The sequence below is a fragment of the Centropristis striata genome, chromosome 20 (genome assembly GCF_030273125.1).
Source record: "Centropristis striata isolate RG_2023a ecotype Rhode Island chromosome 20, C.striata_1.0, whole genome shotgun sequence".
NCBI lineage: Eukaryota > Metazoa > Chordata > Actinopteri > Perciformes > Serranidae > Centropristis > Centropristis striata.
In genome coordinates this window covers 2,503,230-2,519,549 of record NC_081536.1, presented here as the reverse complement: position 1 = coordinate 2,519,549, position 16,320 = coordinate 2,503,230, and the positions used below count along the sequence as shown (strand labels likewise).

At 36.1% G+C, this 16,320-nt stretch overlaps 1 protein-coding gene across 2 annotated transcripts in view; it reads left to right on the top strand.

The window, feature by feature from the left end:
• Positions 1–16,320, top strand: part of LOC131993238 (inositol polyphosphate-5-phosphatase A) — a 310,981-nt gene that overhangs the window by 170,901 nt on the left and 123,760 nt on the right. For both annotated transcript variants that reach the window (XM_059359041.1, XM_059359042.1), the window contains exons 5-6: positions 4,181–4,244; positions 8,210–8,313. In XM_059359041.1, the coding sequence (XP_059215024.1) occupies positions 4,181–4,244; positions 8,210–8,313 (168 nt within the window). The remainder of the gene's footprint in view (positions 1–4,180; positions 4,245–8,209; positions 8,314–16,320) is intronic.

Below are 16,320 nucleotides of genomic sequence, written 5' to 3'. Positions count from 1 at the left end.
CACCTTTTCTGCTTACAGAAACACAAATTTGCCTTTTTCTTTGCATCGCCACCACATATATCAAAAGTGTGACTTTAATAGTGCTGTTAGACAACAGATTCCATTTCAGATTTGTTTTTAAGTAACAAAATAATAATAAACCGAGAATAAATACATATAAATAACACTGCTTTATTGGATGACTGTAGAACACTAAAAAACACACTTATGTACTTGAGAAAACATACATGAATATTACTAGAACATTTAAAATGTTTGTGACACCCATGTCACCTTATTCTTATGGGTTAAGTCTGTTTATTTTCTGTCGATCATCTAATCAATGAATCGGCTTTCAGCAGCAGCAGCACTTTGATTTTTCAGATAAATTGCAGTTCTCTTTTATTTCTAATAGAGGGAAATACATCCTTCTACCTCCATATTTTCCCGTGTGTCATATTTCAAAATAGTCATTTTCTCTTGACTGCCCACTAAAATATTTACACAAACGGCAGCAGTTAGCATAGTGGCACGGTTTTGACAAATGGCACGGTTTTCCCTCCCTCGGCCTGTTCTCCTATCCATCTCTGTCTCCAAGTCTGTTGTTGGCACTTTAAGGTGAAAGAGAACATAAAGACAAGTGAGCACAAATAAGTGTAGGGGGCCTTCCTGGAAGCCGTCCTCCTCGCAATGGGAAGCTGTGACCTTGAGTCCTGCCTTTCGCCCAATGCCGTCCCCTCATACTCCCCCACCTCCCTTCCTCCATTTTTTTTTTCTCCCTCTCTGTCCTCCGTCAGAGCAGGAGAAGGAATGAGGCAGGCGGGGAGGGAGCGCTGCGAGGCGGCGAGGGGTTCGGGTCACCAGCCGCTGTTCTCATCAATTAAATGTGCGACAGTGTTTTCCGTCGGCTGAACTTATATGTCAAGGAGATGGGCAGGACCTCATGTTTGTGCTTTTGACAAATCAGCAAATGTTTAATCTCAAGATGTGCCGGCGCTCATAAATAATGCAGAGGCCGGGGCCGGCGCCCGAACTCTCTCCCAGCGTGGCGGAGAGAGGCGTCTGCGCCCGGCTTCAATAGGAAAAACACAGGAAAACCCTCCAGACTAAATCCTTCTTCATGCCGCCAGCCTTTTCTTCTTCTTCTTCACATGTCTCCTCCTCCTTTTGATCACACCCCTCTAAGCTTCTTCTTCACTCCTTTTTTTTTACTGTACCTGAGTCTCTCCTCCTGTTATCTCCTACCTTGCAACCCGTTTTTACCATCTCAGTCTCGTTTTATTTTGGTCTTTATAGTAAAAGTTACTCCCCACGCTCTCTGTTTGAGGGCAAAAAGACACAAAATGAACAAAAAGACACAAAATAAGACACAAAATGACTAAAAAAAGACACAAAATAACTAAAAAAGACACAACAAGACACAAAATGCCCAAAAAAGACACAAAATGACCAAAAAAGACTTACGCTGGCACTTACAAAGGCACAAAAAGACATGAAAAGGATTATAAATATGCACAAAATAGCCCTATAAGACTTCATAGAGTTAAAGCCCCGTTGAGCCCTGTTGATGTTGTCATGATAAGATTTTGTCACCAGTTCTCCTGCACCACCTCTTTAAGTCATTATTGGTAGCCAACTTTTGTACTTGAGCTAGAATATGGATGTTGGAGATGTCCTCCTGTTATCTCCTACCTTGCAACCCATTTTTACCATCTCCGTCTCGATTTAATTTGGTCTTTATAGTAAAAGTTACTCCCCAGCTATATCCACCATCCATTACTTTTAAGTATTTCAACCATTCATCCATTACTTTTAGCTAATCATTTGAAGTCATTAATTTTAGCTACATGTTTAAACGTATGTGCTCCCTTGCTCCCATAGCTGCAACATGTTCATGTGTTATAGCTGACCTAATATGTGAATATATTCTCAAATCAAATCATAATTTATTAGTATTTTTTTCAGCTACCCTACAATCGTTCAAAACAGAAGTACCTGAGTCTCTCCTCCTGTTATCTCCTAGCTTGCAACCCATTTTTTACCATCTCCGTCTCGTTTTATTTTGGTCTTTATAGTAAAAGTTACTCCCCACGCTCTCTGTTTGAGGGCAGAAAGGAGAATTATCCCGAGCCAAAGGTTCGCTATCTCAAAGACACAGGGGATTGAGCTTGAGCTTTGCCTCCATTTGCCCTAAATGTAAAGAGGGCAACAGAAAAGCAGTGTAGTGGACTGTGAACCGCATCAAATCCCCCTCTGCACGACTCTCACTTCTTCCCACAGACTTTGATTGGCTTGTCCACCGACTGGGAAAGTTTCCTGATTGTTCACAGGGAAAATTAAGATTTTAAGCCTATTGAAGTTGATCTTTGCTCATTCAAAAGTCCATCTGAATGTGTCCTTTTGAAAGCTCAAATTGTTGACTCGCCACATTAGAAGACTCTGAGCCCGAGAATGGGCTCAGAGCGCTGAGTGTACTGTACTGAGGGCACGTTGCACCTGTTGTTGTGTAGTTGATGGTGTGTAGTGTTTGTGGCTTCCCATTGAGCCGAGCTGTGGGAAGTGTGCTGTGGAGTGTGTTAAAGAGTGAAGCTCTAAACCATTTAGCTCAGTTTATTAGTCAAGCACATTAGGTCAATCCTTTGCACACTCAACATTGTGAAAGAGTTATGAGCAGGGTGCTTGGAAACCAATAAATTGTAGCGTTTGAACCGGTTGGAAATGCGGCAAAAAATGTGAAATATAGGAAGCAGCTGATTGGAATTCAATTATAAATCATGTTATTATGTACACCTGTGCTGCATTTTTTCTAATGGCCAGCAGGGGGCGACTCATCTTGCAATGAAAAAAAAAAGTCAGTCATTAAGAAAATGACAGAATTATTACCTCATTAAACATTTGTTCAGTTCAGTTCAGTCAACTTTATTGTCAAGTATGCCACATAAACACATGAATGAAATTGCTGTCCTCTCGGACCCACGGTGCAAACAAGCAAAACAACAATACAGGCATTGAAATAGTGCAAACAAAGAGGTAGATAGTGAAAAAATATATTCTAATAATAAAGTGAAATGTGGTCAATCCTTTGCACATTCAACATTGTGAAAGAGTTATGAGCATGGTGCTTTGAAACCAATAAATTATAGCTTTTGAAACCGGTTTGAAATTGGGCAAAAAATGGGAAATATAGGAGTTTTATTCCATCGTGTGCATATATATGTGCATAAATCTTGACTATTGGATCAGTATCAGATCAGGATCAGATATGGAAATGTGGCAAAAAATGTGAAATATAGGAAGCAGCTGAATGGAATTCAATTATAAATAGTGTTATTATGTACACCTGTGCTGCATTTTTTCTAATGGCCAGCAGGGGGCGACTCATCTTGCAATGAAAAAAAAAAATCAGTCATTAAGAAAATGACAGAATTATTACCTCATTAAACATTTGTTCAGTTCAGTTCAGTCAACTTTATTGTCAAGTATGCCACATAAACACATGACACAGATGAAATTGCTGTCCTCTCGGACCCACGGTGCAAACAAGCAAAACAACAATACAGACATTCAAATAGTGCAAACAAAGAGGTAGATAGTGCAAAAATATATACAAATAATAAAGTGAAATGTGGTCAATCCTTTGCACACTCAACATTGTGAAAGAGTTATGAGCAGGGTGCTTGGAAACCAATAAATTATAGCTTTTAAACTGGTTGGAAATTGGGCAAAAAATGGGAAATATAGGAGTTTTATTCCACTTGTCATGTGCATAAATCTTGACTATTTTGATCTGGATCCTGGGCTGGACCAGTCAATGATAAATGGTAAATGGACCAGTACTTATATATCGATTTTCTAGTCGCTTTGCGACCACTCAAAGCACTTTACAATACAAACTGCGCTCATTCACCCGCACATTCATACTGGTGGCAGAGGCTACTCTAAACGGTGCCACCTGCCACCATTGGGAATTCATTCTCACGCCGATGAACGCAGCATCGGGAGCAATTTGGGGTTCAGTATCTTGCTCAAGGATACTTCGACATGTAGGCTGCCATGGTCGGGGATCGAACCACCAACCACCCGATCAATGTGCAACCGATCTACCAACTGAGCCACAGCCGCCCCACCAGTCAAAAACATAAATCTATTTAAAAAGTATGAAGTCATTTATGGAAAATGTCTTTCCCTTTTCCTTTCGCAGGCCCTCGGAAGTTTCTACTTTATCCACGAGTCTTTGAAAAACATCCACCAGTTTGACTTCAAAGGTGAGTACCCCCCTCCAACACACTTCCACATATACATCATCCCCCCACCCTCACACTGTGGCCCCTCATCCCACCCCCGCATATCACACACAACCATTTGCAGGCTATTCCCGCTTCCATCAAAAACCAGCCAGCTAAGATTGGCTTTGAGGATAATGTAAAGGGAGGGGGGGACAGAATGGTAATGCTTATTAATATTAGGATTTAATTCATAAGATTTCGGGCCTACAGTAATGGTGTGCGGCGGGTTATTGGACAGTTACGGCGGTCTCATCAGGCTGCGGTGTCAGAGGGCCCCGGGGTCCGCCGGCCGCGCTAATTAAAGAAAGGATATAGATGTGGAGGCGCCTCGCTTCCTATTAGACCCAAGTCAGCATTAGCACCAGTTACCCCAGTGAAGGACAGGGCGAAGGCAGGGGAGGGGTCAAGAGGGGAGAGGACCACTCCCCATGTACACACACACACACACACACACATTGATTTAAAGTCAGAACTACATAAACTACTGTACATTCTGTGCAGCTTGTTGATTTTCTTGCAGGAAAAGCACAGGTGTTAATGATAATTGGCTGCATTTTATTTAAGTGGGCCAGTAAACCGTGACACAATACATGGAGCCTGAAACTGAAGCAGCTGAATGGAATTCAATTATAATTCATGTTATTATTATGTACACCTGTGCTTCTCCTACTGCAACATGTCTTTTTATACATTGGTCTTTATCAACTCAACTCAACTTTATTTGTAAAGCACTTTAAAACAACCACAGCCGCAACAAAGTGCTGCACATAAACAAACAGAACAAGAGACAATAAAATAAATAAAACAGGAAATAAACACTAAAATAAATAGATTCATTGCTTTTTAAAAGACAATTTAAAAAACAATAAATAAAAGCAAACCATAAAACACTACAAACAAGAGCAGAGTCTGAAAAGTGAAGCCGATGCAGAAAACTGTATTCTTTCTAATGGCCAGCAGGGGGCGACTCCGCTTGCAAAATAAAAGACAGTTATTAGGAAAATTACGGAAATTATTAGCTCAGGAAACATTTGTCTAATACGATTATGGTCTTAGTCACTAGTTTCAAGTTTTCTTTAATACAGCATGATAATTTTGTAAATTATTCTCCCATTTAGAGTAAAATAAAAGATAAAGCAGGGCATCACCAGGTTTTGGCTACCTTTTGATTGACAGGTTGCTACCACGGTGTGTTTTCGTCTAAGAACTTTGACACTTCAAGTGTGTTTTCACTTCATGACAGTTAACTGTAACATTCTGATCGCTCAAAAATTCAGTTTTCAGCTGGACTAAAAGATACTGTAAGAAGTCTAGCGCGAGAGATGTTGACGGCCAAAAACTCAAAAACTCCACTTCAAAAACCACAGACCAATGTGTGACTGCACAACCTCCACTATTTTTTATGGACTTTATACTCAACCGAACTGAAGAATAAAATTGATCATATTTATTTAATCGGGACTTTACAGTAACAGTTGCCAGATTGCCATTGCCAAAAATCTTGGGAAATTGATAACCAACTCTTGGACTTCAGCTACCGTCAATGGCAACCACTTTTAAACATATAATATAAAATATATGGACAGAAAAACATGCACCCAAACAATAAATACTTTTTAAATATTTGTTGAATCAGTGATATCTTGTAGAGAAGCATCACACCAACCCTGTTAAACAAATGGTCAGTTTAATATTCATCAAGTTGGGCTGTAATAACTGTACTGCCAAGATTTCTTACACTTTGGCAAACTGTTCTGTTTAATTTGCAATCCACCAAAAAGTGTTAAAATTGTGTTTGCATTTGGATGCTTTATTCATTTATTATAGGCTAAGTTTACCATATTTCAGTTTTGGCAACCAAAGGCTATTTACAGTATATATACAGTTGTTAGACTGACTTTTTTAACCCTCTTGAGTCTCCAAAAGCTCCAAATAATCCAGACTTCTTCATGACATCCAGACTAGAAAACAAAGCAGCGTGGAGCCCTACTGTAAATTTACCTCTAAAGTTCTGGCTGTAAACTCCATGAGGCCAGTTTCAGTTTGATGATGATATACCAAGTAAAACTGGAGACAAGCTCAAATAGATTTAGTATCAAATGATAGAACTGGATGGAACCCTCTTATATGGTAGATTTGACACCTTTGGTCACATTTGCAACATTTCAAATTCTTTATTGAGCATGATAGTGTTTTGAAAGTAAAAAATAGATTCAAAATCACATTTTATGTTGGACTAAAGGACTTAAAAAGACACAAAATGACCAAAAAAAGACACAAAATGACCAAAAAAAGACACAAAATGAATAAAAAAAGACACAAAATGAGAAGACAAAATGACAAAAATCCAATCCAATCCAATCCCCTTTATTTGTATAGCACATTTAAACAACACAAATGTCTCCAAAGTGCTGTACATAAAATCAACAATAAAACAAACAATTCCATATACCAATCAGCAATAAATAAAAAGTGTATAAATCTAAAATGATGCCACAAATAAAACAATACAATCAAACAGATAAACATAGTAAAATAAAATAAAAGACGCAGTTAAAAGTAGTAAAAAATAACACAGAAGACACAAAACGACTAAAAAAGACACAAAATGACCCAAAAAAGACACAAAATAACTAAAAAAGACACAACAAAAGACACAAAATGACTAAAAAAGACAAAAAAGGCACAAAATGAGAAAACAAAATTACCAAAAAAAAACAGAAGACACAAAATGACTAAATAAGACACAAAATGACTTACAAAGGCACGAAAAGACATGCAAAGGATTATAAAAATGGACAAAATAGCCCTATAAGACTCCATAGAGTTAAAGCCCCGTTGAGCCCTGTTGATGTTGTCATGATAAGATTTTGTCACCAGTTCTCCTGCACACACATTTAACTTTTGTACTTGAGCTAGAATATGGATGTTGTGGTCATTATTTATGAAGCCCAAAAAACTCCTTGCAATAGAGGCCTATTGTCTATACAAAGTAGAAACGAACTGGCTATTTTCTGATCATGTTGTGGTAAATGCAGAAGGATCTGGATATGTTTAGGGTCGTTATTCACAAACAACAGCCACTTCTTCCTCTCACCTCTCCTCTGAACACGCATTTCTTCATTCTGACCAGCAGGTGGTGCAGTTGTCTGAGGAGGCCAAAGTTGCTCACTGAGCTCTAATTATATCAGAAGATACACACTCACACACTCATCTCCTAAAGAAATTAAACCTCTGAAGTCCAGCAGATTTTGGTTCAAATTTGTCAACTTCCTCTGCATTAATTTCTGTCTGTGTTTAGCATCTTTCAGTCACATGCATGGCTCCTTTTTTCTCCACAAACACTTAGCTATCAGTCCCATTTTCCATTTTTTCAAATTATAGTACAGTATAAAGCTGCAAGGAATACAAAATACAAACAAAAGACACAGGTTTCTATGGAAATGTACCTTTTTTAAAATGTATTTATTTATTTTTTACTATTTATACACACAAAAACAGCAAAAATAATAGATAAATAAAACTATAAAACAGTCTATTTGCATGTAAATTAAAAATAGTAATAGTTTTCATTGGTCTAGAAACATAAATGGCACTTTCAACCGGCTTTCTCAGCTTGTCTGTTATTAAATAAAGTTATTACTGTAAATAAAACATGCTCAGTATATTTTCAATGAATCGATGGACTCCAGAAGGCAAACCTGTATGAAAGTGAGAATTAATGTAATAGATATGAATGTAATAACTTATTCGGAATGATTTCCGATGACGTATATAATAATGTCTACAATGTTTAGTTGTTAAGTGATTTTTGTTTTGTCTCGTGGACCCCAGGAAGACTAGCTCCTCCCACTTTTGTTGACAGCTAATGGGGATCTTTTTAACAATAAACAATAAACAATAAACCTGTAACAATAACTGTCTGTCTTTCTTCTCCACCTCAGCCAAGAAATTCAAGAAGGTTGTGGGGAAGGAAACCTACTCAGAGACACTAGAAAGCACACCCTCACTGGAGAAGGAGAAGTTTCCACAGGACTACTTTCCCGAGGTGGGTAACAAAATAAAAGCCCACTTGACTGAGTGATGTCATCTAATGACAGCTTCCTGCAGCGACGTTAACTGACACATGTCACAGTGAGAGACGGGGAACATGTCATGAGAAATTAATACAGCGCTCTTTAACATCGTAGGCTGTATGCAGGTTTAATAAAGCTGCAACACTTAGAAGAAATCATCAATCACTCATTCAAAGTACAGTATCCCAACACATTTAGTGTAATATATGTTATATTTGCATCCTTTGTTCACATTTGCAACATTTCAATTTCTTTATTTTTAAAGTAAAAAATAGATTCAGGAGGGCTAAAAGACACAAAATGACCAAAAAAAGACACAAAATGACCAAAAAAAGACACAAAATTATTAAAAACGACATGAAAAGACACAAAATTACCAAAAAAAGACACAAAATGACTAAAAAACGACACAGAAAGACACAAAATGACCAAAAAAAGACACAAAATGAATAAAAAAAGACACAAAATGAGAAGACAAAATGACCAAAAATAACACAGAAGAAGACACAAAATGATTTCTTTTATTTGTTTTATTTAGTGTTAGTGTATAAAATCAAAATGAAGAATTTTGATTTATTTTCCCCTAAAAACAAGAAACAAACAACAAATCTAATAATAATAATACAAAAAAATAACATTCATTTTATACAAAAAAATCCTTCTATGCCCCCCATGTTTGTAATGCATTGTAAGCAAACTTATAAGAAGTCTTATAGCACTTTATAATTATAGTCATAATGCTTTATAACAATAATAGTAACATTAAAAACATTATGGAGTAGTAGTAGCAGTAGTAGTAGCAGTTATAATGACTTACTTATACTTATACTTCATAATTGCTGGTCACTTACTGACATTGCTATTGCAAGGATCATAGTGTATTATAATTCTCCAAAATGTAGTTGTAATGCATTATAATATTTTTATTATGCATTATAATCAGTGATATAATGCATTATAATGTAATTATAGGGTAAGGCTAGATGGCTGGGCTAATCCTGATGTGTCATAAGTATGCTTATAATGCATTACAATATTTTTTTTTACAATTGCTGTTATAATCAGTGTGATAACACATTATAAACGCTGTTATAATGCATTATAATCAGTGTCGTAATTCAATGTAATCAGTGTTATAATAATTATAATCACTGTTATAATGCTTTATAATCAGTATTATAATTCATTATAATAACTGTTATAATGCTTTATAATCAGTATTATAATTCATTATAATCAGTGTTATAATGCTTTATAATCAGTGATATTTTTCATTATATTCAGTGTTATAATAATTATAATCACTGTTATAATGCATTATAATCAGTGAAATAATGCATTATAATGTAATTATAGGGTCAGGGTAGGGGATTGGGCTAATATCACCCTATGATGCATCATAACTATGTTTATAATGCTTTATAGACATTGGTTTGCATAAAAAATGTCAGTGAGTGAGCAGCAATTTTACAGAATAATGATAAAAGTAATTTAAAAAAGGCTCTATAATGTCCTGTGATTTTTGTGAATAGGCATTATAAATATTTATGAGTGCTTATGACTAAAGTTATACAGTTCTATAAGCAAATTAAAACACATTAAAGGCACGTTTATGATGCATTATAGACACGGGCTTAATAGAAAGTGTTACCAAAGATGTCTTTTCCCTACTTTTTTATAAAATTTTCGGTAACACTTTACAATAACCATCTAAGTGATGTTTATAGATGGTTTATGAACCAATTATTAGCCATTTACACAATTCTATACATATTTAATCTTTTAACGTTTTCAAACAATTTCTTAAAGGTATAAGAATAATTTAGAAATAATTAACATACTTAATATGGTGTTAAAAATGTTATAATGAGTGCAAAACTATTAATAAACTAACAATTATAATGTTATATATAATGTGTATAATTATATAATTGTTTGTTTATGGTAAAGTAACTATCAACTTACATTAATATACCATCTATTTGGCATTTATAAATTATAGTTCAACATTAATAAATTATGTATTTACCATTCTAAATGGCCTATATACGGTTTATAAATGATGATTAAACACTAATAAACTATCTATTTACCATTTATAAATGATGGTTATTGTAAAGTGTTACCAAATTTTTTAAAAAGCCATTTGGTTTTCTATGTATCGTTCTATCTTAGAGTCCAATTTTTTTTTGTCATTGTGAAGGAAATCCAGCTGACACATGACTGATTTGTGACTGACACATGACGTTTATGATGCATTATAGACACGGGCTTAATAGAAAATGTTACCAAAGATGTATTTTCCCTACTTTTTTTTATCAAATTTTTTAAAAAGCCATTTGGTTTTCTATGTATCGTTCTATCTTAGAGTCCAATTTTTTTTTTCATTGTGAAGGAAATCCAGCTGACACATGACTGATTTGAAGACAAATCAGTCAAAAAATTCAAATCTGGAAAACAAGAGAAAGTCCTCGTCTTCTCTTTTCCGTGTCCCGCGGATCAAATCCTCTGCTCACTCCGCTGTGTGTTCACTCTCCTGGTTTGCGGTGTGGTGTGTTATCAGAGCATCGCTGTGCTGATATAGTAATAAAGAGCACGACCGCCCGTGTGTCATCCCCGCACTCCCCACTCATCTGTCAACCATGCTCCGACGGCCGCCTCCGCAAATATATGCAAAACAGATGGATACGGCCCCTTCACACACTTCCCCCCAATTTCCGTCTCTTTCACACACTGCAGGACACCCCACCCTGAGACACCCTTACAAACACACACACACACACACACCCCAAACATCCTCACATCTCAGGTTTTTCCCACTTTTTCCCATTTCCAGAGATGATCTAAAACCAATTACGCTGATTGAGGCGCAAAAGCCATTTAAAATGATTACAGCATAAGCATTGTTCCTAGTTTAACAGGACAAGCAAAGAAAACCACAAAACAAACCTGGCATGGCAGAGGGATGAGGGGAGTGATGTAGAGAGAAAGGAGGTGTGTGTGTGTGTGTGTGCGTGTGGGGGGGGGTAGATGAGAAAAGTTTTGCCCGGTGATTAATGCCTCTTTCCCGGCTGGGATATGAATCTGGGATGATGCTCCAGAGAGCAGCACTCCAGATAATGTTAGCCCATTTAAAAAGAGCAGATTTGTGTAGTCTATCAGGGTCGCCGACTATTTTTTTTTTTCTTCTTCTCCTCCTCCCGCCTCCCTCCCTCCTCCGGCCCCTCTCCGTAGTGAGAAATTGGTTGTTATCATAGATCACAGATACTGCTCAAACCTCTTATGAAAGATGAATTAATTTCACTAATGCTTTAATGCAAAGCTCTCATGAGGGAGGCAGACTGGTGATAACCCCTGCCTCGTCCCCGCTTCCTCCGCTAGTGATTTATGCCCTCTTTTAGTAGATGAAACCGCCTAGATTTGCCATCCATCTGCAGCTTTGAGGAATCCTATTACACGGGGATCTTGGACCGGACGGAACGCCACACAGAGTCCCAAACCAGTTGCTGAAGTCTCGGCGCCCCGTTTGGGTCACGCAGGGTTTTAATATTGTAACAAATGTGGAAGGAGACACCGCAGCAACCGAATTAACTAAGACACAAGGGGACAGGTGTCTTGTTTACATGCTCATAACTGACTCAATGCAACATTCAGTTCAGTTTGTGCGACTGGATCCTCCGAGGAAGGTTACACTGTAAAAAATGTTGGTAGAAATTACAGTAAAAAACTGTCGGTAACACTTTACAATAACCAACTTAATAATGTTTATAGATGGTTTATAAACCAATTATTAACCATTTACAAAGTGCTTTACATATTTAATCGTTAAATGTTTTCAACCAATTTTTTAAAGGTATATGAATCATTTCAAAATCATTAACATACTTAATATGGAGTTAAAAATATTAAAATGGGTGCAACTAAAACTATTTATAAACAATTAATTATAATTTAATTGTTTGGTAATGGTAAAGTAACTATAAACTTACATTAATAGACATGTTTATAAATTAATATGCATCTATTTGCCATTTATACGTGATTAAGTTAGTTAAACATTAATAAATTATGTATTAACCATTCTAAATGGTCTATAAACAGTTTATAAATGATGATTAAACATTAATAAACTATCTGTTTACCGTTTATAAATGATGGTTATTGTAAAGTGTTACCAAACTGTCAAATGACATCAGAAATAGGGCGTAAAATTAAAAATTGTATATCATCGTAGTAGACACTTTTAATAACCGTAAATCTAAGAAAAGCACAAAACTTTTACTTTTACTGTCATAAATTAGGAAACACACAGTTTCATGTAAAATGAATGGAGAGATACCAAAATGTCAAAATGACACCATTACTCTAAAAATAACGAGATTATTCAGTCTAGTATATTATTATTATTATTATTAGTCTAAATTACAGATATTTACATTTAACTTTACAGTAGGGGCGGCTGTGGCTCAGTTGGTAGAGTCGGTTGGCCCCCACCCGAAGGGTTGGTGGTTCGATCCCCGACTATGGCAGCCTACATGTCGAAAGTATTCCTTTTTTTTTTTTTTTTTACAGTAGAAAACCCACTCACTGTATTTTTTACGGGGATATTCTGGCAACCACAGCTGCCAGTTTTTTACCGTAAAAAAAAATGTTTGTAGAAATTACAGTAAAACACTGTCAAATTATATCAGAAATAGGGCGTGAAATTAAAAATGCAATATCACCGTAGTAGACACTTTTAATTACCGTAAATCAAAGAATAGCACAAAACTTTTACTTTTTTCTGTCATAAACTTTAGAAAACACAGTTTTGCTGTAAAAAAAATATTAGATTTTTCATTTAAAATGAATGGAGAAATACCATAACGTCACAAGGACATAACTACCCTAAAAATAATAGCAGACCAAAGGACCTAACAAAGGACCTAAAATGACCAAAAGAGTCACAAAACGACCAAAAAAAGAGACAGAAAACGACCAAAAGAGACACAAAACCATCAAAAAAGACACAAAATGACCAAAAGAGACACAAAACTATCTAAAAAGACACAAAATTACAAAAAAAAAGACAAGAGACATGAAATTATCAGAAAAAGACACAAAATGACCCAAAAAATATGTAAAATTATCAAATGAGACACAAAATTACCAAAAAGAGACACAATAGGGATAAAATGGCAAGTGATTTTTCAGTCTAAATGACAGATTTAGCTGATATTTACATTTAAATTTACAGTAGAAAACCCACTCACTGTATTTTTTACGGGGATATTCTGGCAACCACAGCTGCCGGTATTTTACCGTAAATTAAACAGAATATTTTTTACAGTGTAGAGAGTGACGGCAGACGGCTCAGGTGGCCGCCGGGAGACAGATGTGTGTGTTTCTGTTCCTGTGTCTTCCCTTTACAGTCGCCCATTAATAAAGTGTCAGTGAGCGAGCTGCTGATGACATCATGGTGGGAGGGCTCGGTCGGGGTATGCATGTGTGTGTGTGTGTGTGTTGGTTTGTGTGTATATAAAAGAGAAACCAAATGTCATTCAGTACATTTCACTGCACTTGAGTGGTACGAGCCGGGTTACACACATGAGGTGGAAATCCTCACAAGGTTCAGACTATAATCTATCATCAGCTGTTAAATTAACCGCCAACTATTATTGATAATTGATTAATTGGTTTTTAGTCATTTTTTTCAGAAAAAATGATCTGATTAGGGACCACAATGGAAATAAGCCTTAGGGCTTTATTGTGTCATCCCTGACTATTTTTTATCTATTTATATTACGTATGACACAGGTTGCTGTTTCATATTTTTTATATCTAGAATGGTCAAATAAAATCAATCAATCAATCAATTCTAGCTGAAATATGGAGATTTTTTCTGTTTTAGTTTTTTTACTCTTCTCAAAAGTTTGTTTAAATAATCTACAATGGGAATAATTGTAACATGCAGCCATATAGCTATTGTTTATTTAAATAGTTGATAAATCTGCAAAAAAAGAAAAAAAAGTTTTATTTAATCTGAACTCAAGATGATTCCTCATTCTGGTCACAACCCAAAGACGTTCAATTTAAACAGAAAAAAAGCAGAACCTGCTCAAATTTACCAACAAATGTTTGTTAGCATTTTACCTGAAAAGTAAAGCAATAATTAGTCAAACAATTGATTAGTTGATCAGCAGAAAAACGGTCACCAAGTAATGTATGCATGTATGCCATTTTTGCATGAAAAAATACTTAATTTTTTTACATTTTTCATAATTTTTCATGCAGAAATGGCAGAAAATTGGTGCTTTCAGACTCTCAAATATGGAGATTCTCTTCTTTTCTCTATATATATCTATATATATTTCTCTTTATATCATATATTTGAGTTTTGGACTGACAAAACAAGACATTTAAAGACATCACCCTGGACTTTTTACATTATTTTCTGACATTATATGATCAAACAATTAATTGTTAATAATCTAGTAAACAATAATCACATTAAAAGATAATGAAACTAATCATAAGTTGCAGTCCTGAAGTAAACAAATACTTGATTATTTATATAGTTGCAGATTAATTTCCTGTCAGGTAACTCATCAGTGAATTAACTTAATTGTTTCAGCTGCAGCAGAAAAGAGGACAGAAATTCAACCAAACAAGTCTTTTTCCGGGATATTATTACTTAACACTTTGGAAATATCAATTTTCATTGAACCTATATCATGTTTATGGTGACTTCATATCCCAGCTTTTAAAAAGTGGCTCAAACTCAATGTCATAAAATAAAATATTGGGCAAAATCACTTACATTCACACTTCCTGCTCGTGGGCCTTTTCTGCTCTTACGGTAGTTTGATTCTGATTTAAGTGACAACCCCTCCGTATGCAAAACACCCGTTCTTTTTCCGTAATCCCGCCCTGAGTTATGGCTGTAAGTGAAGTGAGAGAGAAGCGGGGACATTAATTGAAATGCTGAATAAGAAGGAAGTGGACAAAATCGTGGGCGCATTTCTTTTGAAAGGTCGCCGTGATGGATTTGGCGGCTTGTCGTTTCCCGTTGTTCCGTCAATCTCTCCGCCTCCCCTGTGGGGCATTAATATATTTATTTGTTTGGCGCGGTAATACATGCCTCCAAAAAAAACCATTGCATCATAAGGATTTGTCATTGCCTTATATAAATAAAGTATACGACCCAGACCTTAATGTGCCCTTGCTATTGATTGTTTTACACAGCCATAGGAGAAAAAAAAAGAAAAAAAAAAAAGGAAGGGAACAGCGGACAGGCTGTAGATCAACATCGATATGAGTTTGTATTTGTTGTTTGGCACCATGAGCGTGTCCATAAAAGCATTGACTTTTCATACCCTTTTAGTGCCCTCTGTAGTAAGCTCTGCTACGGGGCCGTGATTACTTTCAAGTTCTGCCCCCGATGAAAGTTAACTTCCCTCACGTTTTTTTTTTTCTTCCCCCCCAGCTTTGATTTAAACACCATATCGCAGATGTGATGCGTACGTTAAGGAGATGAAGTCATTTAAACGGGCGCTGCTTGTAAAATGCTCTGGGCATTTATCACCAGACAAGACACCTGTGACACAGATGCTGTTCTCCGTGACGGGCGTGATCCATGAGACTGCGAAGGAGCTCATAAACGAGGGGATAATGTTGGAATGAAAGCTAAATGAACGCTTTCTACACTCATTTTTTTGTATATGAAAGGGTCGGAAAAAATGACATTGATTTTAGAAAAAAAAAATCCAATTTGGACTGTTTAAATCCATCATTTTTCTTTCATCCTTTTTGAATTCTTAGAGACGGTTCTCTGCACATGTGCTGCATCTTTATACACACACACACACACACACACACACACATGCATGCATGCACGCGCACACACACACACACACACACACACAGATGATGTCTTCAGATTCCTCATTCAGTCCACAACCCAAAGATGTTCATTTTAAACTGATATAAAACAGAGAAAA